Source organism: Catharus ustulatus, chromosome 9 (assembly GCF_009819885.2).
Source record: "Catharus ustulatus isolate bCatUst1 chromosome 9, bCatUst1.pri.v2, whole genome shotgun sequence".
NCBI classification, from domain to species: domain Eukaryota; kingdom Metazoa; phylum Chordata; class Aves; order Passeriformes; family Turdidae; genus Catharus; species Catharus ustulatus.
Window position 1 is genome coordinate 10,298,743 of NC_046229.1, and position 26,098 is coordinate 10,324,840.

The window sequence follows — 26,098 nt, forward strand, 5'->3', positions numbered from 1 at the left end:
AACTCCTTGCAGACTGAAAAGGATTCCATCATATTTCTGTAACACAAATGCTTCATCCAGCATATATTTCAATACTAAGTATTATTAACAAAACTTGCCCACTGTTCTTGTGCCATTGCAAAGCCACAATTTCCTGTAGTACTCTAGAGTCCTCATTCTATTTTTACGGTTCATAAATCTCCATGGATATTGATTGTCATAGAGTCTTCCTTTTTAAAAAATAATAAACATCAGTAATCATGACATTTTCAACTTCTGTTGCATTTTTCATGTGCAGGTTTCACTCAAAACATTTTTTAGATATTCATTAATCCTCAAAATATAGCTGAGAGGAAAATAAGAAGTGAGAAGCAAACTCTGTCAATGGGAGAGAGTCAAAAAGAGACTTATCTGATCACTGCAAGTATTGCAGAACTAGGACTAGTACAGACAAGTTTTGTTGCAGAGTCTTTTTTCACATTGCAGATGGAGCTGCTCTTTGTAAGATAAGCCTCAGAAAAAGTTATTATGTTAAATTATTATGCAAAAATTATAGAATCATAAAATGGTTCAGGTTTGAAAAGACCTTTAAGATCTTTAAGTCTGATGCTCCAGGCTTTTATGAAATAAAATAGTGCAAAAAGCTTGAGCATCCAAAACCCAAATAAATTTTTAGACAATGCATTTCCATGGACCTTGAAGGATAATGAAATTATACAAAAAATAATCATTGCACTATATAATAATAACAAATAATGTCAAACAGGCTAATTTGCCTTGCTGAGAGACAACCAGCCCAAAGAGAAAGAGAAAACTATAGATTAGATCTGACTTTTTAAGATTTTGATATTGATATAATATTCTGATACACTATTGGACTAAACCAAAGTACAAATGAAATCACCATAATATTTGCTTAAAAATATGTTAAAAGATTACTATGAGTATGTTGTTAAAATCAAACAGATCTTCTGTTAGTAATCCCTAAGAATCTGTCCTGATCCAGTCAACCCTTGTTTTCTTAAACAATGAAGTAGAGATTTTGCAAGCACTTTGAAGGACAAGATTAGAATAAAAATGATCTTTCTATCCAAAGAACTAGATCAAGCCTCCAAAGCTAAAATTCTAAAAAGGGAGATGAAAAATGCTTGCAGTGAGGAAAGGTAAATCATTGGAAAAAATTATCCAGGAAAATACATGGCAGAGCAACAGCAGAGCAGCCAAGGAGCTGGGATGTGTAGTGGCAACCTATGCCATTTACAGCTGTAATGTTACACTGTGGAAGAAAGTTTAATCTTTTAAGGCTTCAGTGTGTGCAGAGCCCTGGAAGTCCTGACTCACCAAGCAAGCAGATGCAGGACCTAGAGACATCCTACCAACAGTTACTCAGAGTTGGTGACGTATCTCACATTCCACTGAGGCGCTGCTTCTGGAATGACCCCACTGCATCACACAGGCTGTGGAATGTGGTGGGTATCAGGCAGAGTTTAACTCTATCCATCTTCCCAGTGAAATCAGCTCACAAGCTCTGTCAACACCAGTGCAATATGTTCCAGGAGAACAAATATACTCTTGGTATATATCTAATGGCTATATAATTTAAAAGGAATGAAATTAGCTGAATTTATGCACACTTTCTGGTTATTTTCCTTCCTTCTTTTCTGTTCCAAAGATTTGTATAACTTAGAGTTATTTCAAAAAATGACACATGTTTCAGACAGCTCATGTCTATTGTATGTTTGTTCTACTTTATTATCCAAGGAAACACTGAGATTTAGACAAGAAGAGTTAAGTAAAGATTTCAAAAAGCATTAGGGCTTGGATTACAATTTGAAACATTGCCAAACTTTACTAACGGCAAGACTGAATTTCCCCATGCCTGAAGACTGATAATCCTCAAGCACAACTCATTTTTCCTTTCTGCAAAAAAAAACCAAAAACCTGCACCTTTGATACAGTCACCTAAAAGAGCAGATCTATTTCCGTGTGAAGCTACAGGTCAGCTCCAGACTACAGTGAAAAAAGACCCAAGCTATGAAATCACTCATCTGCTTCAAATAAGTGTGAGGACACAGTTAGGATCAGACCTCAACAATCTGGCAGCTTTCAACATCTCCAAGACAAAGTTGCAGTGATTCCCTGCTACTGAGATTTATCTTCACAAAGAAATGAGAGAGGAAAGTCTCTCTCCTAAAAGTATATATCTCCTGCCTCTGTTTTTATCACCGACTGCTATCCAAGTCCTAGTATTCTTTTGGCCTCCTTCCTTGGAAATGCAGTGAGGTCTCTGTGGAGTTCGCCTTGGTTCCCCTCTCAGACAGCTGTGACTAATTCAATGTTCAAGCTCTTCAGTTAATTCTCTCATTAGATCACTTTCCTTCTTCATGGAATGATTATTCCCACGGGAGAAATGAGAAAGACTAAAACAATATTGTGCTATCTGACACACTGCATCCAGGATGTTTATTTTAAATCAAATTGCCTGGAATTGATCCAGATCTATGGTTTAAACACAAGAGTCTTCTAAGTGGTGGGGAACTGTAGCCACGCATGTTGCACAACATTCCGTGTTTCACTGGAAGTCCTCCAAACTTCCTGCTAGGTAAGTGTACCTAGAACACAAACCTCTCCACACAAGTAGGTCAGGTGAGACAATCCTTTCATTGCTAGGGCATACTTTAGGACTGAAAAAGGTTTTTTTTGTTTTATTATTTTTTATCACACACCAATCCCTTTTCCACCCAATGCTACTGTGAAGGTGAAGCCTGGAGCACACAGCAGTGAAATATTGCCAGTGCTTCTGAAATCACAAGCCATTATCTGTGCATTACTCACTCGGAATGTCACATTCCCTCTGAAGGCTCTTGTGACTCAGAGGTGGTCCCCACTTTTGCCACCTGGCTCCCCAGAGCATGGCTGGCCACTGGAGGGGACAACTTCCCTCAAATGGATGCCAGCACAGTCTGTGCTGCAGCACCTTTGGTGGAATGTGAATACTTGGGAGAGTTTCTCAATCCCCACTTCAAAAGTGCTAAACCTCTCTGGACTTACAACTCTGATACAGGCTGTTGCCTTAATGCCACCTTTACCTCAAGCCACATTACAGTAAAAATAGTAAATACTTAATTACGAATTTCAAAACGGACAAAAATGAGGAGAGGAGAGGAGAGGAGAGGAGAGGAGAGGAGAGGAGAGGAGAGGAGAGGAGAGGAGAGGAGAGGAGAGGAGAGGAGAGGAGAGGAGAGGAGAGGAGAGGAGAGGAGAGGAGAGGAGAGGAGAGGAGAGGAGAGGAGAGGAGAGGAGAGGAGAGGAGAGGAGAGGAGAGGAGAGGAGAGGAGAGGAGAGGAGAGGAGAGGAGAGGAGAGGAGAGGAGAGGAGAGGAGAGGAGAGGAGAGGAGAGGAGAGGAGAGGAGAGGAGAGGAGAGCTTTACAGTTTCCCAAGCCATCAACAGTTCAGCTGAGAAATGGACAGAGCCATCATCACCTTGCTGGCAGTGTGAAAACTTCAATGTTTTCACACAAGCCCTGTATTGTGGGGCTGCCTGTGCAGAAAGATTGTCTTTGGGGACCTCTCCTGTTTTCTGTGTTTGGGTCAATCTGAGTTCAGACCTCTACCCTACACACACATACACACACATTCATCAAGATTCATTAACCCTCACAGGAATGAAGGTAATAGCTCTTTGAGCCAGGCCCAAACCTGTCGAGAGAGAGTGTTCTCATGCCTAGCTTGAGTCTGGAAAATGTGCTATCACCCTGTGAAGCACAACCCACTGAGATAGGAAGCATTCAGACCCTGAAGGGAAGCTTCTTTATCCACTGAAGCTTATGTATCACGTGAAAGCATAAGCCGACAACAGGTTTATGCAGGTATCTAATTAGAATATAGTGTCTGTAGCTCATTAGAGGCTTTTGGCTGAGTAGACAAACACAATAAGCAGTTGTGATTATCACTATTGGGGTAATAATGGGGTAAACCAATGCTGTCTTTGAGAAATACCTTACAAGCAGTCAGGGACCCTTTTCTCCAGGCTGAGAATGTGAAGTCCAGCAGCCTGCCTTGTCTTACCCCTTCCAGGGGCTGCACAACAACATGCAACAACTGTGCATCCACAGACTGCTGATCTGCATCATTGATTTGGGCATGCAAAGGCATCCAGAGTAAATGGGACATCTGGGAAAAACCTAGACCTTAGCAGAGACAAGATGTCTTGGAAGTGTAAAAGATGCAGCTTAGTACACTACAGATGCTTGCACTCCTCATGAACTCTTGCTAGTCCTGTGCTTTTGCAATTTTGGCTTTCCTGGAAGAAGTTTGAGTTCAAATCCTCATGGAATTTAGGGAAGTGGAGCAAAAATGGTTGTATCCTATGAAGATTTGTGATCTCCACACCAAAACACAAAGTAAGCTCCCTTCCGTTTTGGTGAGGCTATAGAACACCTCTCCTCTGATTGATCCAGTGCATTACAACACAAGTATCAACTATAGTGGGTTTTAGAAACAAAAATGGCAACTGCCTGTACCACTGAAAGGTTATAGCAGATGCCTCAGAACACAGAGCAAAGTGCAGAAATGCAGTTTGCAACAGGAAGTGAAGATTTCATACCCATTCAGCTGGGGGAGGAATTAGACCTGGCACATTCTGGTTGCAATGGGAAGTGGCTCCCTATCACAAAGGATCCCATAGGATTTGATGTACCTACAAAAATATCAAGGCCTGAGTTTCATGTCTTCTCTGCAACAGGGAATTTTAGCAGTCAAGTATGGCAAGGGGTTTTAAGTCAAAATGGTCCCCAAAACTGCAGGTGTAATGCACAGGTTCTGACAAGAAGCAGTCAGGCAGAAGTGCACATTCAAAACAATTATCATTCCTTTTAGGTTTTGGCGTGGGTGTTTGGTTGTTTTAGATGTTTAAGACTAAGTGCTCTCCATCTATAGAGAGTTCAGGGCAAACAAACAAACAAACAAACTTAAATCATACTGTAAGAGAGGAGAGGTTCAGCATCAGCACAGGCAGCACCTTTCAGCCTCCCGATTTTGTTGATGTTCCAATACGTCACCTTGCAGTCCCGATTTTATTCACGTTCCAATACATCTCCCTGTGGTAACAGCGGCACCTGCAGGATTCGGGAAAAGCAGCACAGACACCTCCCGCGGCTCCGCACACCATCCAGGCATCTGGAAAGGTTTTCCTGAGAACCCTTCAGCAGGGAAACCTGAGCAGCCATGGGCCTCTGTGGGACAGGGGTTTTTCAAGAGAAAAGCTGAATAGTTTTTTGTGAGAATCTTCTCACTGTTTTGGCAGGGTGGCAGCAGCACTTCTGTGCAGATGTGGGCAGTAGGACAAGTTGAACAGCACAGGGCATGACTTTTTTTGTCACCTGTCCTACATGACAGTCAGGATTCAGCTGGCTTTTTTGGCAAATATATTTTTTAAAGTCTATTATATTAAAATTGAAGACATTTTTAATTCCTTCACTACAGTGACTTGCTGTTGGTTAATCAAAAGGCCTCCTCATTACACAGTGCAATTTCACACTGTCAAAGGTACTTTCAGACTTATTCATGTTTCAGGAGATTCACAATAGAATGTGGGAGCATTATTTTCATCCTGTACATCTCCTGTGTGGCCACAGAAGACACCCACTGAGGTGGTGCCCTTTGCTGGGGGCAGAACTATGAACACAGCACAGGCCTTTGGGGCAAAATGAGCTCTCTCAGCAACACTATTTTGCGTCCATAAATTTGGCACTATGGTGTGAAATCCTAGTGCTGGCCAAGAGTCTAACAGCTGACATCAGCCAGCAAGCCACTGGCATTTAGGAGAATTCTAAGCCTTTTACTCACAGGCCGCTTCCGATGAATAAAATGTCAGCACGAGAGGGGTCTGGTTTCTTTTACTGATGCATCAAAGAAAAAAAAACCTCAATGCATTTATTAGCTGAGCTTAAAATTTACAGAGTTATATCAGCATGCATCCAACTGTGTGTGTTTGCAGAAACCTTCTCTCTAGATCTATGTTTTCTATGGGTATTTTTTGAAGGCCAACTTGAAATGTAATTAGAATAAATGTAATTAGAATGTAATGCTGATGAAGAGAGAAACTAACAGCCCCCCCAAGGGTATAATGATTCAGATTCTTTCCAGAAGTACATAAAAAAGTTATTACAATGAAATGCAGAATCATGAGAAAAGCCTGAGGGGCCATGACCATTGTAACTGTAGGCAGACGTGTTTTTCTTTCCCAGTCTCACAGTAAATAGATGTGGAAGCCTTCCAAGTGGCTCTCTGATTGCTTTTTGCTCTGGCTGGATGTTATGCTCCTGGAACAGTTGTGGAAAACTCCGGATGGATGTTTTTCTCTCAGAATTAGTGCCAGCTCTGCAGGACCCAGTGACTGCATGCATTTAACTCGGTATTTGATGTTCATCCCCCATCAGTGCACAGGCATGCTGTGACTCAGGGAATTACACAGACTAAGATGGAAGCACACTCTGCCTCAGGATCAGTGCTGACCTCAGTGACCCACATGGTGCTGCTGCAGGATACTGATGAAACATCTGTGCTGGAATGAAGAGGAAGGCCCACACATGGCATGACACTATGGACAAAGGGGGTGCTGGGCTGCAGCTGCCTGTCACGCTCCTGGAACAGTTGTGGAAAACTCAGGAGGGATGCTTTTCTCTCAGATCAGTGTCAGCTCTGCCAGACCCAGTGATCACATGTGTTTACCTCAGTATGTGATGCTTATCCACTCTGTAACACTGGTCTGCTGCCACAGTCCCAGGCAGTGTCCCTGCCTCCCATCTCTGCTGCTCCCTGGGCTGGTGGCAGCTGCAATTTCTCCCCAACATAGCCATAGTTCTCACAAGCACAGATTGAGGTGGACAGGGATCCAGTTTGTAAAAGCATGACTAGGACTGAGGGACAGTGGTTATGAAGGCAGTGACTAAATGAATAACCTATTGAAGGACAACCACTAACAAGCTCTTTGCAGAGCGGGGAGCGAGCCCAAAGTGGACAGAGGTGCCTGTAGGGTCTCCTTACTTTAAAATGGACATTGAAGTGCTGGAAGATGCCCAGGGAAGGCAACAAAGCTAGGAAACATGTCTTATAAGGAGTGGCTGAGGCAGCAGGAGGAGTCTCAAGGAGGCTCAGGGGAATCTCACTGCTGTCTACACTCCCTGGAAGGATGCTATACTGAGGTGGGGGTCAGTGTCTTTTACTGTGCCTGCAGTGAGAGGACCAGAGGAAATGGCCTTAAGCTAAAACAGGTGAGATTCAGATTAGATGTTAGAAATAAAATTTCCACTATTCAGGTGGTCAGGCAGTGGAACAGATTGTGGAGTCACCACCCTGGAGGTGTTCAAGAGGCAGGTGGATCTGGCATTGGGTGATGTGGTTTAGCAATCCAGGAGTTACAGGGCCAGTGCTGGGTGGACCGTTGGAATGAATAATCTTAAAGGTCTCTTCCAACCTTGATGATTCCCTGATTCCTGTGGGGCCTCACGGGGCCAGGTGCCCAGGCAGGCGAGTAGACAAAAGAGTGGCCAGACGTACCAGAACCAGGGCAGGGCGCTCGGCACACACGGTGCCCGGCACACGCACAGAGCCCTGGAAATCAGGGAGCCCTCACGGCGCCCTCAACCCGCCCCGTCGCGGTGCCCGCCCCGCCCAGGCAGAGCCGCCTCAGCGCGGAGCGCGCGCCCCTCGCGCACGCGCCCGAGCGGGCACAGCGGAGCGGGCACAGCGGGGCCCGTGCGCGTGCGCGGCGCGAGGCCGGCGCCGGGGGTGTCGGTGCCCACAGCAGCGATGGCGGCGACTGCCGGGACGAGCAAGAGCGGCTCTGGCTCTGGCTCCAGCTCCAGTTCCGAGCGGCATGCCCGCCTCCTCCTGGCCCAGATCAACCGCCTGCGTGCCGGGCAAAGCTTTTGCGACGTGCGGCTGGAGGTGGGCCCGGAGGCGTTCCCCGTGCACCGCCTGGTGCTGGCGGCCAGCAGCCCCTACTTCGCGGCGCTGTTCGCGGGCGGCATGAAGGAGTCCGGGCGGGACGTGGTGCGCATCGCGGGCGTGGAGGCGGACACCTTCCACACGCTACTCGACTTCATCTACACAGGTGAGGGCTGGCGGGGGGACGAGGGGCGGGTGCCCGGCGGCCGCAGGCTGGAGCGGGGCCCCGCTGTGGTTTGGTGCCCGCAGGGGTGGTGAGCATCGCGGAGCACAACGTCCAGGAGCTCATCGTCGCCGCGGACATGCTGCAGCTCACCGAGGTGGTGGAGCTCTGCTGCGAGTTCCTCAAGGGCCAGATCGACCCGCTGAACTGCATCGGCCTCTTCCAGTTCTCCGAGCAGATCGCCTGTCACGACCTGATGGAGTTCACCGAGAGCTACATCCACGCGCACTTCCTGGAGGTGCAGAGCGGGGAGGAGTTCCTGGCGCTCACCAAGGAGCAGCTCGTGAAGATCCTGCGGAGCGAGGACCTGAGCATCGAGGACGAGTACCAGGTTTTCACGGCAGCGATGCAATGGATTCTGAAGGATGTGGGGAAAAGAAAGAAATATGTCGTAGAAGTACTGGAGCCTGTTCGATTCCCTCTGCTACCAGCGCAAAGGTTGTTGAAATACATAGAAAGTAAGTGAAAGAAGGAATATCAGATGCATGCATGTGAGCAAACCATGTGTTGTTCAGAGTTACTGGGCTTTGATGGACTATTTTTTACATTAATAGCATGATGAGTGAAAATATATATAGCAAAAAAGCTCTTTTTAAAAAAATAATCTCAGCTTAGTTCAAAAACATGCTTTTGAAAATGCCTTATAAAAGTAAGCAACATTGATTTGTCTGCTGTTTTAGAAGTTAGTAATTTTTCTACAACTGAATTGCTTACAGTTTGTTACTTTTCAGTGTACTTTTTAAAAATTCTGCTCATTTTATTCTTATTCTGCCTATGTTACTCCTGAAGGTATTCCAGATTTCAGTCTTCGGGTGGCCCTGCAAACTCTGTTGAAAGAATATTGTGAAGTCTCTAAGTCTCCCAAAGAGAACAAGGTCAGCAGTTTTCTGCAGGCTTCTAAAGGTCGTCCCCGGAGGAAAGCCAGGAAGTACCTTTATGCAGTAGGTTAGAATGTGGCTGTTTGAACCTTATAAAACAAATGAAGTAGTATCTCAGAATGCAGTACTGAAGGAGATACTCGAGGATTTTTTAACAATCAAAATATATAAAGATAGCAAAACGTTTCATCATGGCTGAGTTACCATGTTAGCTGCTTTGATTAGAATTGCACAGAAGTCCAGCTTTCACATTTCTTGTCATTGTGACATGGCATTCAAAGCCCATATTTGCTGTTCAAAAATAATTTGCCTTGGGTGGAAAGTTGCAGATCAGCAGAGGATTTACCCAGGGTTCACTGCTGGAATGGTGTATGCAAATTCATTGCACTTTTTTTTCTGATGGCTGAAGTTTTCTCTGTGCAGGATACTTTGGTTCATATAATGGGATACTTGAAATTCTGACTTTTCAGCCAAGCTGCAGCTTTACATTGGAAGGGAACATGTTTGTTTCACCCTGTGGGCTGTAGCACTGGCTTAGAGAGCAAAGGCTGTTGGCTGATCCTTGTATTTTACTGAAAACATGAATTCTAATATTTGTAGTGTTGCGGAATCAGCTCAGCACCATTTCCATGACCCTCAAGGCAACCATTCTTCCTTGTATGCTGGAGAAACGAAGCTACTTGGAAAAATCCAATTCCTGCTAGAAGTGACTAATGGCTGTTACTGTAATATTTTTAATAGTTTAGATACAGGAACATGAGGATGAACAGGAAGCTCTTACTTGGCCTTTCCACTTACTTTGCAGGTGGGTACACCCGACTGCAAGGAGGACGCTGGAGTGACAGCAGAGCCCTCAGCTGTGTGGAGCGATTTGACACCTTCAGCCACTACTGGACCACGGTGTCCTCTCTCCACCAGGCCCGGAGCGGGCTGGGGGTGGCTGTGGTGGGAGGAATGGTCTATGCCATTGGAGGTAACAGCTGAAATAAGCTTTCTTTCTTACATGAATGCTAGAAAACTCATGTATGGAGACTTTCAAAATTATTCTTCTTTTAAGTGGTTCTGAGTATAATACAATTTTTAGGTGTAATAACAAAGGAATTGATTCTCTACTGTCACTGCTCTGTGAACACCTGTTAGGGATCCTGTGCTGGCCAGTTTTTACTAAGCTGCTCTCCACTCATGGTGTAGCTACTCACAGGTTACCATATAGATGTGTACAGATATACTCAAAGATGTTGGCTATTCTGTGGGCTTTGTATACCACCACTAATGGAATTTCTTTTCTCACTTACAATCTAGCAGAAGCCCATAACATAAAAGGCAGTAGCATAGGACAGACCACTTGTGCACTGCCTGCCTGGAAAGGCTTGTTATGTCTGTTTGCACAGGGATGTGATGAGTAGCTCTACCAGCCCATCACGAAAGAATGCATATGTAGACTGCTTTTGTCACCACAGAGCTCATTCTTTGGTCTTGAAAACCCAGTCAGTTGTGCTGAGGAGTAAAGCGTGCAGCACTGTGGTTGTTTACCTCTGATGTTTTCAATAACATTTCACAAAGTATTGATGAAAGTGGTTGTGATGATTCAGTTCTGGGTATAAATGAAGCTTTTGCTATGTTGGCCATTTGGCCAAAAGATAAATTTTGTATTCAAATGTTGCCTGTCCTGGAAGAAGTTGAAGAATGTTTCTGTATCTGCAGTGCAAAACATTGCATTTCCCCTGACTCTTCTTGGTTTTATTATGCAGGTGAGGACAACTCAATGATTTTTGACTGTACTGAATGTTATGATCCTGTTACTAAGCAATGGACAACTGTGGCTTCCATGAACCATCCCCGTTGTGCACTAGGAGTGTGCACATGCTATGGTGCTATCTATGCTTTGGGTAAGTTGGGGGTTTTTCTAGGAGAAGTTAAAGATGTTAATTCTTAGAACTTGTAAATTGATTTGATCTTAAATATTACATCTTGGTGATACAAATTTGCAAACTTAAGTTTTGAAAAACAGCTGTGTCCATAAGTATTAACATATCTACTAAAATCTCTGTGGATTAGTTGTAACTTACTTCTATTGTAAACTGACTGCATGCTGATTTCAGAATTTGTCCTGGAACAGTCCACTGTATGTTTAAAAATGCAGCTAATACACAACTTCATGCCATTAAATTCCTTCCTGTGTTTGCTATTATTTGCAGGAGGCTGGATTGGAGCAGAGATTGGCAACACAATAGAAAGATTTGATCCTGAAGAGAATAGCTGGGATGTGGTGGGAAGCATGGCTAAGCCCCGTTACTGCTTTGGGTGTTGTGAAATGCAAGGTGAATATTGTTAAGTTATATCCCTAAATAGTTCCAACAACCATTGGATTTTGAAGCTTTATGTCTCAGTCATGAATTCTTACCTTTGTTTTGTACTGAGCTGTCAGTCACACATTGAGGAGTTTGTGCCTCACTTGTTTGTTGGTCTAATACTCTATTTTTAATTCTTCAGAATTCAAGGACTATAAAGTTCTCTCTTGTCTTCTGCCTTTTATCCCATGAAAAGTTTTTACATGGTTGCCAGTATGGTTATACAGCTTGTCTTTTAGCAGTTGCTTGTTCTTTCTGATACTGCTTTTATTTATCTTCCATATTTGGATTTGCATGTTTTTCTTTGTGACAATCTGAAGACTTGTCACAGGTTATTTTAAGACAGACATGTCTAAATACTTGATTAATACATGTGCTTACTAAGTATTTGATCTTGGCCATGTCAGCAGTTACAACCTTCTGAATTCCTTCCCCTGCACTTAATTAATTTTTGCTTTCCACAGAGCTTCTAATGCTCAAGCCTCAAGCTGCTCATGCAAAAGCTTTATGTAGCCAAGGAGGATTTTTCTGACATTCTTTAACCACCTTAATGTCAGGCTGAAAGTTGTGTTGTGGCAGTAATTTTCTGTCTGTATTATGAAGCCTAAAAGAGGAGAAACTCTGTTTCTGCAGGTTTGATTTATGTCATTGGTGGTATCAGCAGTGAAGGAGTAGAGCTGCGTTCTGTTGAAGTCTACGACCCCATCTCTAAACGTTGGTCTGAGCTCGCTCCAATGGGCACCCGAAGAGCCTATCTTGGTGTAGCTGCTCTCAACGATTGTATCTATGCTGTGGGAGGCTGGAATGAATCCCAGGATGCACTTGCTAGTGTAGAAAGATACTCATTTGAAGAGGTAAGGCAGAATACCTTCTTTTCATAAATGCAGATTGCATCCTCTTTGTGTAAGATGCTATAGAGGTATCCTGCTTCCTTTCTTTAAAAAGAAAAAGCTGGGAATTCCATTTCCTTTTCACTGTTGGCAGGGCATCTTGAGTGAAACAAAGCTTTGGTGATCTCAGGGTCTGTCCTAAGTAGTTGTCATGGTTTAACTATGCACAGATATACTGCAGTTTGGTAAATGCTTCTTAGGGTTAAGATGAGAGGATAGATTCCCCTTCTGCAATAGAAAGTTCAATAATCTGAATAGAGAGAAAAAACTCATTTTAAAGGTAAGAATTACCCTTTATTGCAAAATTTGAGGATCTTGTTCTGCATCAAAATGTAGTGGTTTCAGCATGACTAGAAGATGAAAAAGTTCTCTAGATTGTTATTGCTCATGTTTTTACAATGCTCTTTGGAAGAGTAGCTACACTTAAAACCAGAACATAATCCCATGTGCCATCTGTTTTGCTTTTCAAATTGAATCTAGTTTTCCACCTCAAACTGTACCATGCTCTATTTTAGAGACTGACTGCATCTTGCACTGACTGAAGGTGTTGTGTGCAGACAGTATGGTATCTCTTTAGAGATTAACACAATTTGGACCCCTTGTGAGAGTGTTGTCATTCCTGTCTTGAGCTGTACACATACCACATGTAAGCCTGTGAAGTGCATACACAGTGTTCTTTGTATAGGTTTTAGTCTTTAAATACAAAAGTTACTGTATCAGATTCAAGGGCATGCCCTAAAGCTATTTCTTGATCTTTCACCTTTTTGTCAGGAAAAGTGGGTTGAAGTTGCATCGATGAAGATCCCAAGAGCTGGTGTCTGTGTTGTGGCTGTGAATGGACTTCTCTATGCCTCAGGAGGCCGAGCTCCCAGTCCTGATTTTGCTGCTCCAGTAACCTCTGACTCTGTTGAAGTTTATAACCCTCACATGGACAGTTGGACTGAAATTGCCAACATGATTACCAGCCGCTGCGAAGGAGGCGTAGCTGTGCTGTAAAACACAAAGAAGAAAGCTCATTCAAGGAATGAGTAAATTATGTCTCCTCAGATTTCCTGTTTCATTGGCCAGAAACCTCTTTTAACACAGGAGCTTCAGTGGAGAATTAGATCAGAGGGATTTTCCTGAGCAAAAGGAAAAGCCCTTCAAAGTAAATTGGCTTATCCAGTGTGTGTCTCAGGAAGTATTCTGTTAAGAGTAGGAATGCCTCTTATAACTGGATTAAGCTCACTGAAATAAATGGTGAATTTGCCCTGTAAAAATCTGAAGAAATAATTCCAATGCATTAGAGACATTAATCACGTTGTTACTAAGCTGGCACTTTAGCCAGACTTGCAATCTGGAAGTGAGTTACTTTCAACAGCAAGGAGTTACCTGTAGGTAAGATCAGATGGGCGTTTTGGGCATTAGTTCTTTTTCTGGCAGAAAACAAGGAAGAGAAGATAACAGACAGGAAAGACTTGGTGCCTCTACTTATGACCTTGATGCATTTAAGCCTCTTTTCTGTTGCTGGACATGGTGGGCATTAAATATGAATTGGATCTTTACTTTCTGGCTACTTCACAAATTTGAATGGTGAGTGGATGAGCATTTCTTATTCTGGAAGGGTGCCCTCACAGTTCTAATAATGCTGTTCCCCTTCAGTGCTGGCTTTTCTTCTCAGTGGTGTCAGTGATGCCAATGGAGCTCCATTTTGTGTAAGTTCTGGTGAATTTTAAATGCAAATGCTATTCATTAGATTGGCTGTTCTGTTTAGCACTGCTCTTAGTATAAAAACACAGGGAAAGGCTTTTGCCCCCATATTTTTTTCCCCAGAGTCAAATGTGTTTTTACCCTGTGTGATACATGCTGAGACTTGGCACTGGATACTTGCTGTTCTACAAAGCACACTCCTTCACCTTCACTACATCTTGTATCCTGCCTCATCCAAATGTGAGCCAATGGAGCTTTTTGTGGTAGAATTAGCTGCATTTAGCATTGAAGTGATGATATCAGTGTGCTCTTAAGGAATTTGTATTTAGCTCAGATACACTTGGTAAAACAATACTACAAAGAGTTTGGAGTTATTTCTAGACTCAATTAACATATTTGAAATTGCTTTTTGCACACTGTGGCTGTATTTTCAGCACAGCTGTGGATGATATGGATGGAGTCTGAAGTGAGGCTGCATGAATTTTGATAGACAGTGTTATTCTGGAACACAAAAACCACAACTGGAATGTCACAAAACAGGAAGCCTGACACCATGTAGACAAAGGAGCTGTTTAGGTCACTATTCCTTGTGTTAAATTAACAAAGTAATACACGAATAAATCCTCCAAGGTCAGTGTTGCAGGTACCTTAATAATCTAGGTACTAAACTTTGACATAGGTTTGGGCTAAAACAGGCTAGATGATGGAGAGTTTCTCTGATTGTCCCATAATCTTGTGTGTGTTTTTACTTCAAAGAATTTCTTATGTGTCTGAATTAATGGTTTGATTTTTTCCAAGTATAAGCTTGTTTAAACTGTTTTTCATAATAAAATGCATTTTCAGAACTGACTGGAATGCTCTTGAATAGGTTGCTTTCATAACTTAGTAAACTACATTACTGCCACTTTCATATTACAGGTAATTTTTTTCTTTTTATTGGAAAACATATTTCCCAGTAGAACACTAGGGAAAGATTGTTTATAAATTGTGACTGTTTGAGTGGTAGAAGTAACACACTGCAGTAAAATACTCATGTATTTCTCTTCTCAGTGTAAAATCACTCAGACTTCTTGGGAGTCTGACTATCTTACCAGCTCTATTCAGCCCTCTGTGGGACAAAATTAGAGGTAAAATTTCTTCGTCTTTCTTCTTAATATTTCAGGATCCCTCTTGGAACTATTTGAGAAACACTACCTTAGCTGTATTTTATTAGTTTGGGAACTACAGGTTTACTTCTCGTCTCTACCTGTAAACTTCCTGGTTTAATGGAACTTGAGGGAGTCTGCAGTTGTCTGAAGTTACTCCTCCAGGTTTTGTAACTGATTCTGTCAAGTTTGAATGAAACTTGGAAGCTGGTTGATTATCTGGTCTCTGATCCTCAGCACCTTTTACCCAATCAAGACAAAGACAGGACTCTTCTCTGGACCCATCTTAAAAGATGCCATGTCTAAGAAGAAATAGAAAAAACATTTTCATTCACAAACTCAATTTTATTTCCTTTATGTTCAGAAAGCTCTGAAATATATTGTTTATTAGGGTACTTTCATAGTTCAGCATAAAGCAATTGATACCCATAATTGCTTCATGTGTTGTTTAATATATAAATGTTAACAGATTGCAAAAGGGAGAGGCTGATGTACAGAGCTGCTGTTTCAACAACATCATATAAGATGGTTCTGTCTCCAGGACTGGCAGACATCTGTTCTTTGCAGAATGAACAGGTAAAAAATTTTAAGTGACAATATGTGCTTTATTTGGTGTAGAACAATCATGAAGAATAATGATTTACCAGGAACTATGAGGATTATCTGGTCCTAAGACCATGTGTAGATGTCATTTCCAGCTTTCTTCCTGCATCTTATACTGTACTTAAATACTTCTGATAAAAAGCTTGCAAGAATATGCCCACATCCCATTTCATAGGTTTCTTGAGGTAGCTGACACAAAAAAGAAAATCCATGTGACTCAGGTTGTATCTTGCACTGTTCCACTAAATGATGTGCTAGGAAGAATTAAGTACAGAGAGCACATGCTTCTGCAGTGGCTTCAGTATCAGACCCATCATGGAGGGTTTGCAGGCTACAAGTCCATTGGAACCTGTCCAAATATATGGATTCTAAGGAGAGGGAAGACAGAAGCTACTTTTAGTCCCATTATCTGATCCCTTAGTGCCAGCACTTATGTTCTTGTGTCATAGCATAAGTTAACAGTCCTTTAGGAGTATGGCAGATCTTTATGGCTGTGTCACATGTAGTTTCCTTTGCCAGGCAGCCCTAAATCCAAACAAAACCTAGGAACAGATGGCCCAAATAGCCTTTTTAATTTCAATAAGCCTGAGCAGGAATTTGACCTTCAATCTTCTGTGGCACCTTGTCAGTGATACAAAGCTCCCCTGTCAGCTTTTTTCCACTCCAGCACAGCAGCTGAATGACACATTTCAGGTGAGTGCTGGCCTTGGCTTGCCACTGCAAACAAACCTCACCTGTCCTTCCCTACCTGACACTGCACTGAGCATTTCCTCACACAGCATCCCTGCAAGTGTCCAGGCTGGATGGGGCTTTGAGCAACCTGATCTAGTGGAAGGTGTCTCTGTGTACAGCAGGAGATTGGAATGAGACGATCTTTAAGGCCCCTTCCAACCCAAACCACTCTGTAATTTTCAGCGCCTTCTCTTCAGCACCTTCTCTCTAGTTCCACAACACAGCAACTGAGTAGAATGTGCTTTTGCTTAATTCTCTGCTACTTCTTTAAACACCAAACTAGAACAGCTTTCACCTTGTTACTATTGTTTTCCCTGCTTCAGAACATGATCACACATTACAGTCAAACCAGATGCTTTCATAGTTCAGCACAGAGCAATTCATACCCATGTAATTTTGGATCTGCATTCTAAATTCCTAGAGCAGCAACATCTCATTCAGGAGCAATTCTTTGTTCTACAGAAAAGAACAGACAAGCTTGCCTTGGAAGTAACTGCTATTTACAATCCTTCCCTCCTGAACTAGCTTCAAAATCAGTTGGAAAATCATTTTGCTTCAAGAATAAGCATCTTGATCCCTGCCATCCTATGACTTCTAAGCACAAATCAGTCTTTACTTCTCCTGGAACTCCATACAAATACCTTATTGGTAGATAAAAGCTTTTCCTTATTGGTTTATTTACTTGTGTTCTGCCATATTTTTCTGTCATCACTTTGCTCCCCTTCCAAGAAAGCTTTCAGTGCTACAGTGGCCAACAGGGATAATATCATCACCGTTGTTCCCACTACCCTCAGTACTTTAAACCACCTGGGGTAAGTAGGAAGAAGGGAAACGTCATAATGCAGTGCTATCCCTAAGGCCAGCATGAGCATTACTGCTCCCTGAGTGACATCTTTGAAAAGCAAGGCTTGGCAGGCAAGCAGAGGAGGAACTGTGCCATTAGCCAGGTTCAGCCAGTCTGGCTTGGCTGGACTGTTTTCTGGGAGAGCAAACCCCCACCTCATTCCCCCTAGGAATGATGCTGTTGCAGCGCCGTAGGCAACCTGAGCAAAGGCCAGCTGAGGGCAGTAGGTCCCCTGCACGGCCATGGTCAGTGGCACGGCCACAAATGGAATTAGCCCCCCAAGGCTTAAGTAAAGGGCTGGCTTGGGAGAATCCTTCAGTGATTCCAGGCTTTTCTGTGATTCTGCCTCAGATTCTGCAGGGGTTTTCTTCTTGAAGACAGGGAGAGAGGTGTGAAAAGCCTGGAGCTTGGTTGTGTAAACTGATGCTGGTTTGAGGTTCAGAGATGTTGAGAGAGGATGCGCATCTCTCTGCAGCCGGAGGGCCAAGGACGACCAAGCTGTCTTATTCTTCCCACAGCACAGCAGACTGGGACCAGTTAATCTCTGCAGCTGCAAGCACAAAACTTGTTCTGAACACTGCACAGTGTAGGGTTACAGATCTGCAGGTACCCAAACTGCCTACTGACTATTGTACCAAGTGGTTCTCCAGGTCAGGTCACACCACAGCTGTCCTTGCTTTTGAATTTCAAGCAGTTTTAACTGAACTAATGAGGGGACCCAGTGCAGCTAATGAGGAGTAACTGGGGTCTCCAGAGTGCACAAGCAAAGCTTACTCAGTGCCCACCTATCCCTCCCCACACACATGCATTCTCTAGACACTTTTAAGATTTATCAGTCCTTTTCAAAGTAACATATAAAATAGTTTCATAGAGAAGCAGGATAAGGTCACCCCAGAAATCAGCTACTGTTCCCTCACTACTCCATTAAGAAAAAATAGGAAAAAAGACTTTGAGGCAATAAAAATTGATTTTATAAAAGAAATAGCTTTGCCTAAAAGTGGTGTTGAAACAAACTATTCCAGAAAAGCTGAGTGACAAACTCCAACTTGAAAGCTACCTTTTTTTCCAAAGCTGCAGTCCTATTGTCTTTTATTTTACTTTTAAATAAAATTAGCAAAAAAAGCCTTCAGTAACTTACTTTGAAAGGTGTGTGGAAGCAGCACCGTTGTATGAGAGGAAACATATTTGTTTTGTCAATGCCCTAAAAGAGAAAAAATCAGAAGGTCTGAAACCAAGGAATCACTGAGTTGGTCGGATGCTCAAAATTCAGTCACAATCTACATTTATCAAATATAGCAGTCTTACAGGTTTATATAAAGAGATATACATATACATATATATTGCATGTGTATTCGATCAGTACTTGCCCACTGCAGAATACTTAGTTTCAAGCAGCTTTACGAACTGAAATTCTAAAGTTGTATTAACAACTGCAACAATAATTTCTAGTTAAAGAACTGAGTATCAGGGAACAGGTGATGGCTTCCCGTTCATGGATCATCTCCTCTTAAGGGATAAATAGCTGCACAAAGGTTATAAAGGAACAATTCCTCACATGCGGAAAATAGGATCATTTATAAAAACGGAGTGGAAAAGCCATCCCATCCAAGGCGCAGGTAAGCTCCCTGCCGGAGTACGACACTCACCGGGGGAAAGTGGGCAGCTCATCCGCTGGTTTGACTCCGCAGTTCCCGGTCCTGCTGCGCCGGGAGAGAAAGGCGGCTCCGCACAGCCAAACTTCCCCGACGGAGGGCGAAGGGAGCGGAGAATATCTATATATTCCAGAGGGAGGAGGAGCCGCTCTGCCCCGGGAACCGGGCAGGACTCACCGGGCGCCCGCTGTGGCGGCTTCCGGTGTCACCACAAGAGCTCCGACGGCGCCCGGTGCTTAGCGCTATCGGTCCGGGCGGAATCGGCGAGGCCCATCGTGCTCCGCCGGGACGGGGAAGGGCCCACCGACACGACACCGGGGTCAGCAGCATCGGTCACTCTCTTCCCGAGGCCGCGATCGTTCTGGCAGAGAGTGGCAGGTTCCTCTCCTACCCGTGGGACAGCACCTCTCCTATGGAGTGGTGTAGCCGGTCCTGCTTTCTGTCTTCCGGCATCACCGTTTCGGGCAAGCCTTTCACAGACGGACTACAAATCCCAGCATGCCCCGGGGTGAGCTGCCCGCCTATCTGCACGGCGGACATGGCGGGTGGTCTTCTGGGACGCGTAGTCTGCGGCTGCTTCCGACAGGCGGTGACGGAGGCGGTACGAGTCACCGCCTCCGATTGGTGGGGCGGGAGGCGCGGGGGCGAGGCGGGGGCAGGGAAGGGGCGCCGGGGGCGTGTCTCTTCCGCGTGCTCGGCCCCGCCCCGCGCGCGCGCGGGCCCCGCCCCCTCCGGCCCCCGGCCGGGCAGGGCTGGGCGGCCATTTTGGGCAGAGCTTTGTTATGGTTGTGGGGCCGCCGGAGCCGCGCCAGGGCCCGCCCGGTGAGTGCGGCCCCCGCGCCGCCCCCGCCGCGCCCCCCGCGCCCCCCGCGCCTTCACCCGGCCCCTGCCGCCCCCAGGCCCGCCCCGCCGCTCCCCGCGGCACCGCGGGCTCGGTGCGGCCCGGGAGCGGCCTCCCGCCAGGCCGGGCCCCCCTCCCCCCCCCCCCGGCGCTCGGTCCCGCGGCCGCGGCGACTCCATGGGGGGGCAGCGCGAGGTCCCCGCGGGCAGGGACGGGCCTGGGTGGGCGGCGGGGGCCGGGGCTCTGCGGTTTATTGTTTCCTGTTCAGCCGGGAAGTTCGTAGCGCTGACACTGCCGGAGCTGAGCTACTGTCATGGGGCCATCCGTGAGCAGAGCGGGAGGGGCGGGCCGGGGCGGCGGGTGAGTCCCGAGAGCCGGGAAGGGGCGACCCCGCTGTAGGCTGGAAACGAAAGCGGGCGGCCCGGTCGTTTTCCTTGGGCTCCTCCCGGGCCGCGCTTCCCGGCTGCCCCCGGCGGGAAGGGGCGGTCGGCGCCCGGCAGTGACACGTGTGCTGCGGGCAGCCGGGGCTCGGCTCGCTCTGCCCGCTGCCAGCGAGGCTGGGAAACTTGTCAGGTGCTGCTCGCTGTCTGCTCGTAGGGAAACAGCGCCTGGCCCGAGCGTGAGGCGGCTCTTTCCGGCGTGAAAGTTATTTCCGTGTGTCCGGTGTGTTTTATGCCCCCTTGGCCTAAGGTCTTGTGTGGTTTACTTAAAGGGCTGGGGCTGGACTTGATCAGAACGCGCCTAGCGTTTCAAATATCCGTTTAAGACTTTAAATTCAATTCAGTTTAGTAACGAGCTGTTTTGGACCGATTTTAGAGCAGTCAGTGGGTGTCTGCACAAGTTACAAGTTTTTAAACAGCTTTAGAGGAACAGTGGCTATTTAAATTCTTACAAGTAATGGTGGAATAGTTTAAGAGTGTTGCTTAAAGATCTTTTTATATTAACATGACCAGGTAGGTCAGCTTGCCTTTCCCCGCCCCCGAGCTGTGAGTGACACAAGTGTTAGTAATGTTGATAATACTCTGAAGCGTTGCAAGTGCCTGAGCAAAGTGTGGAAATAGCAAAGAGGGGGAATGGAGATAACAGCTGAGATAATTGGAGCGCCATCAAAGCTGAGTTTACTGTAGAGTTGACATTGCTTCTATAAAAATGTTAGGTGGTTATGAAAAAACCTTATGCAAATGTTACTTCATGAATGAATATGGCTGGTATTTCAGTGAAAGGTTTCCTGTGCTTATCCATTTGGAGACCGGTATTTCAAACTTCCACTTTCTGACTCAGGAAGGAAACAGGTGTAGAGCGGTGGTAGGAACAAATAAAATTCCCAGATTTAAGAGGAGCAGATTTTCCTCTCGCACTCTTTGACATCATTTCTGGAGGAAAGTCCCTTCAAGAAGAACTTAGTAAAAGTTTTGTATTTAGAATAGAAAGGCTTCAGATGATGCTTCCTTATGGTGTTGGTGTTTTTTTACAGCTATTTCTAGGGAAGTGCAGCAGCCCTCTACATTTTATACTCGTCTGGTTTATAGCCTTAATCCTATATGACACAGAAGTTTCCATTGCAGATATCATACAAGGACCTAAAGTGAAAATATGCAGGGAACAGATGGCATTTCAAAAAACGCAAATCCTGTTTTTTCTGCAGTGTCTCAGAAATATGAGGAGCAGAAGGCAGATGTGAAATACAACAAATCAAATGGAAGTGCATACTTTCCTAATGTTAGGGGAAAATCTTTACACTGAGAATATTTGCAGGGTATAGTCACCTTGTCTCAATATGTGACTGCTGCATGGTGTTCCTGAATCTTAACATTCCTGTTTTAAATTAGGAAATTAAGTCACAACAGGAAAATAATATTCACTAGTATTTTCATGAAACAAAAATCATATTTTAGGAGTTGTGGGATCCTTATTTTAATATAGAAAAATGCTGTGGTTAGATCTGTAAATTTCTTCAGGAGTGTGGGGTGTCGGATAATGTAGTTCTTGCCTTTACAAAGTGAAGAAAAACTACTGGCTCAGGAGTTAAAGTTACCTCTCCCCCTCCACCCCCAGTGTTACAAGTTGTTTGAAGTTAGTTGTGTAACTGCTGAATTGACTTAGCTGTGAAGTGTACTCCAGGGTGTGCTTTGTTTGTTTGTCTGTGTGAAGAGATTTGGAAAAGGGCTGACTGTTCAGCAGAGCTGAAGCTTGAAAGCACCTCTCTCCTGCGGAGTGCTGGCTGTGCTTGCATGGACACAGCTTTTCCTTACAGCGCCATAGAAACCAGGAGCTGACTGTTGCTCTAACTTATCCAGGGACAGGTCATACGTATGGATGTTGCAGTTGATAAGATAGTGTTTGTACCAGGAAGTTTGTCTGGAATTTTAGGTTTTGTGTTAATTTATTTATAGAGGCAGGAGTGGTTTGGTTTTGGTTCTGCAAACTCAGCAATGTAAGTAGACATTTTACTGTCACTTACGTAGTGACCAGGATGCCAACTAAATCATGTGTGGCTTTTGTTTCAGCAAGAGGAATTGAAGTCCATGTTCTCTTTGCTCATGAGATTTGATGAAAAGCAGTGAAGTTGGCAGAAACGTGGTCCTGCTCAGAACATCTCATGAAAGCCAGGATGTTGTTTAACTTGTGTGCTGTAACTTTATATGTTCCTGTGAAAATATGCCAAACTTTAATGAGTTACTGTATGGTCAGAAGATAAATTCATGGTTTTAGGAGTGGATTTAGGTGGAGATTGATAGTGGCTGAGTGTCCACTGTCCTATACATTTATGTGTAAACACTGGGCAGACCTAAAAGTTCTAGGTTAGACAGGGCTGTGAGCATGACAGTAAGCAGGGAGGGAAGCATTTTGGCTTAATTGATCATACATATTAGTGATCAGGCTGTATCACTCCAAATTGGAAATTCTGGATTAAAGTAAGCTACTCCTTCTCTAGCTGGTCTTCAAAAGTCAGGAGAAGAATTTTCACACTTTATGCTACTTAGACCTCTCTATAATTAAACAGCAAACAGTTTTGCAAAGTGTTGGTGTATGCAGTTCTATAATATGACTAATCTGAAATAGTTGCACTTCCAAGGTCTGGCTTAACAAAAATGCTTTGAACCAGTGCAGCCAAACATAACTGAGGTTTTCTGCAATAAATGATGCTCAGAAAGAAATATTTTGCAGCATGTGACCTTGTGCCTCAGGGACTGTTGTACATTAGGGAGTTCGCCAGGAGGAACTGAAGTTCTAGGACTTACAGACATTCTAGCAAAAATGCCAGTGTTGATTTGTTTTCTCCTTGAATCTTGTGATCATTTCCAGTTCAGTGTTTTGCATAGTTTTAACCTCCACACTGGGAGGAGGATCGCAGCTCTGTGGTGTGATGTTAGTGACTCTTGATAAGAAAGTATGTGTAAAATGTTGGCTAAATGTTCCTGTTTTTAAGAATCCTCCTTTTTTCAATACGAGAAGAAATTAGAAATTTTAATTCAAGTTTTATATTTGGTGTCTCTTTTAGCTTTTGGATATCTGTGTGACCCCCTCCCCATAGCATAGTTGCAACATACAGAGTATGTGGCAATGAGTGACACTCTCTTGGAATTTTTTGATCTTCAGTTTGTGATGAACAATTAACTTGTAAATAAAGGACTGACTCTACCAGGGAGGTATATGGTAATATTCTGGGCACAGAAATGATTGGTGTTCACGAAGTTGCTGGTGAAGGTGTATGGTTAAGATTACAACAGGTCTCCAGCCTTTCAGCAGAGAGGAGTGTTTTGCCATTGTGTTACAATGTGTCATCCATCATCAAGGGATTAATCAGGACTCACGTGAGATGATCTGAAAAGACCTTTGATGTTAATCTTAAACAAACTCAGCAAGGATCTCCCATCCTGAAAATATTGAATGTGTTATGATCTTGACTGTTAGTTTGGGAAAACTGTCTTTTCTCTACTTTGAACTCCAGTTAAAAGTAGAGAAATGGGTTAATGATCACTTCAGTGTCTTCAGGTTGACTGGGCCTTCTGGAATGTATTCTCTAGTATTTAGGAAGCTGAGAGCCTGTGGGGGTGGAAGAAGTTCCAGAATGCTGAAGAGCATTTTCCCTCCTGACACCTAGAAAAAAGGCAAGACTTGGGTATGTCCAAGGGAAGAGTGTTCACATCAGGGAGTCTGTCCTGTGTCGTGTACTTTTTGGTGGTTTCACTTCCCTGTATTGCAGTAATGTTCTTACTGAACACACAAATAATGTGATCCTGACAAATTCAATAAATGGTCTGAAAACAATAGCTTTGGATTCAGCCATTTTGGTGTAGATGGGTTCAGATTACTGTGTTTTGGTGTATTGCCTACACAGACAAGTAGCAGCTGGCAGGGCAGCAGTTCTGTGGGGGAGTATCCTGGGGGTTGTAATGGTTCCTAAATTATCATGAGTCAGCAGCATCACTGTCATGAAAATTCACTTGTCATACTGGAACATATAGAAGCATTTTAAATAAGGCAATGAAGCAGTTTCTCCATTTTGCTGGGGAGTGGTAGGTCTTCAGCAGGAACTGTCTTGTTCAGTTTGGGATAATGTGATAGATGGGAAAGTTAGGGCTGTGTAACAAGATCTGTAAAGAAAATAACAAAGTCTGTGAAAGAGAGAAACCATAAGTAAGGATTGGGAAAAAATGGATTGGTTAGCTCTACAATGTTTTTATGCATCTTGTTTCATCAGACATAAGCAGGTGATACATAAAGCAGCTTTAAAAAGTTACCTGCAGGTATAACTGGGAGGCAGCTCTGACATCCTGTCACTGCCTGCGAGCTGTCACACTTGGTAGGTGGGTCACATCAGTTTTTTCATCATGGATGCTTTGAACTTGAAAGCTTGATCTTTGTCAGTAAAATTTGACTGGTTGAGGGTGGATTGTTTGGTTGTTTTTGTGTTTGTTTTTCTTTTAAAGCATGGCTATATTTGATCCCGGAATATGGTAGTAGATCCTTTTTCTGCTGCCAGACAGTGCTGGAATACAGGGTGGTCTGTGGGACTTCCCCAAGGAAAAAAAATGCAAACACCTGCTAAAGTTGCCTTTCAGCCAGGGAATATTGAAGTTTTGGTCTGAAGAAAATATTTCTTAAAAGGTATCTGCAAGGAGAGTTTAGTCAGGTTTCCACATCCATCATCAATAAAACAAATAGTTATGAGTTGAAACTGCAGCAAAATAGATTCAGGTGAGGAGTTAGATGCAGGGGCAGGCTTTCAAGCCATATACGTAACCGAAACGGATTGTAGAGAAACACTGGAGGAGGCTGGTGTGCTAATCTGGTTTCATTTACAGCTTCCCAAAAAATATTCCAGTGCAGGTATGTGTAGCAGCATAATGAATTCCAGTCTGCTGATAACAAACTCATTTTTCTGATACTTCCTGAGACATTTTTAGGATTAATTTTTGGACCTCTGCAGGCTGAAGATCACTGTACAAATTGCTGAAGGAGGAAGCATTTCTTAGTTGACTTTTAAAAAGATCTGATGGAAGAGGGTAGAGTTAAATTCTTTTAACTCTCTGGAAAAGGTGCTTAACTATGCAGTGTATAAAGTTTTGGTTTTTTTCCCCCACACAGATGTTTTGCTTTTATTCTGTAATTTATGGTAGGACACTAGGATAGAAGAATGACAGTGTTTTAGTGTTGGCCTGCACAGATTACCTGGAGAAGAACAGCGCAATAATTCTCTTCAAGATGTAAAGACAAAGCCCGAACCAGCTGGACAACATTTTGTCCATAACTCCTTGCTTTATTTTAACTCAGTTTCATGGGCTAGATCATAGAGAGAACTCCAGGAAAACATTGTGAATATGCTAAGAGGATATGTGTCCCACCTTCAGCAAGTCATTAGATCACAGGACTAGAGATCACTTTTTTCCCTTTTTTTCTGTTTGGGTTTTTTTTGGTTTGTTGTTGGTTTTTGGTTTTTTGTTTGTTTGGGGTTTTTTGTAAGCCAAGACCAAACTACTGGAATATGTCTTATTTTTGATATTTATTTTATATGTATGAGTCGTTTTAAATTGAATTGTGTTCAGTGACTTTTCATTGATTTAATAATTTCTCAATCAGTGAAAGTGTTGAAAATGTTAAACCAGTGAAATGAAAACCATTGCAGACAATGTAAACTTTACAAACTGTAATGCAGGTGTTTTACATATGCTGAAAAGTGCTGAGTGAACATGTCTTTGTCATGTCCTAGTTACAGACAAATACATGTGGAGTTTGATCATATTGTCCTGGTCTTGATGTAAAAGGATTTGGAAATAATCCAGATGCAGGGCAAGGCAGAGGTATGAGCTGTCCCT

The 26,098-nt window shown here is 43.8% G+C and overlaps 2 protein-coding genes across 2 annotated transcripts; one reads left to right on the forward strand and one right to left on the reverse strand.

The window, feature by feature from the left end:
• Nucleotides 1-7,753: 7,753 nt before the first annotated feature.
• On the forward strand, nt 7,754-14,810 carry LOC117000277 (intracisternal A particle-promoted polypeptide). Its single transcript, XM_033067793.1, has 8 exons — nt 7,754-8,096; nt 8,180-8,611; nt 8,943-9,098; nt 9,837-10,004; nt 10,783-10,920; nt 11,230-11,352; nt 12,016-12,236; nt 13,044-14,810. The coding sequence occupies exons 1-8, from the start codon at nt 7,793-7,795 to the stop codon at nt 13,266-13,268; spliced, it is 1,767 nt and encodes a 588-aa protein (XP_032923684.1). The 5' UTR covers nt 7,754-7,792; the 3' UTR covers nt 13,269-14,810.
• A 1,832-nt stretch (nt 14,811-16,642) lies between these two features.
• On the reverse strand, nt 16,643-19,118 carry TMEM69 (transmembrane protein 69). The gene is made up of 3 exons (XM_033067794.1): nt 18,932-19,118; nt 18,424-18,486; nt 16,643-17,835 (listed from the first exon to the last, which is right to left on the reverse strand). Exons 2-3 carry the CDS (start codon nt 18,466-18,468, stop codon nt 17,116-17,118), a joined length of 765 nt encoding a protein of 254 aa, XP_032923685.1. The 5' UTR covers nt 18,469-18,486; nt 18,932-19,118; the 3' UTR covers nt 16,643-17,115.
• Nucleotides 19,119-26,098: the final 6,980 nt, after the last annotated feature.

Bases quoted from the DNA above. Each gene is read 5' to 3' on its own strand.
- LOC117000277 (XM_033067793.1), top strand. From the start codon at position 7,793: ATGGCGGCGACTGCCGGGACGAGCAAGAGCGGCTCTGGCTCTGGCTCC. The intron at 8,097-8,179 runs GTGAGGGCTGGC...TGGTGCCCGCAG, and splicing joins ACTCGACTTCATCTACACAG to GGGTGGTGAGCATCGCGGAG. The intron at 12,237-13,043 runs GTAAGGCAGAAT...CCTTTTTGTCAG, and splicing joins AAAGATACTCATTTGAAGAG to GAAAAGTGGGTTGAAGTTGC.
- TMEM69 (XM_033067794.1), bottom strand. From the start codon at position 18,468: ATGTTTCCTCTCATACAACGGTGCTGCTTCCACACACCTTTCAAA. The intron at 17,836-18,423 runs GTAAGTTACTGA...TTGTGCTTGCAG, and splicing joins GCTTCCACACACCTTTCAAA to CTGCAGAGATTAACTGGTCC.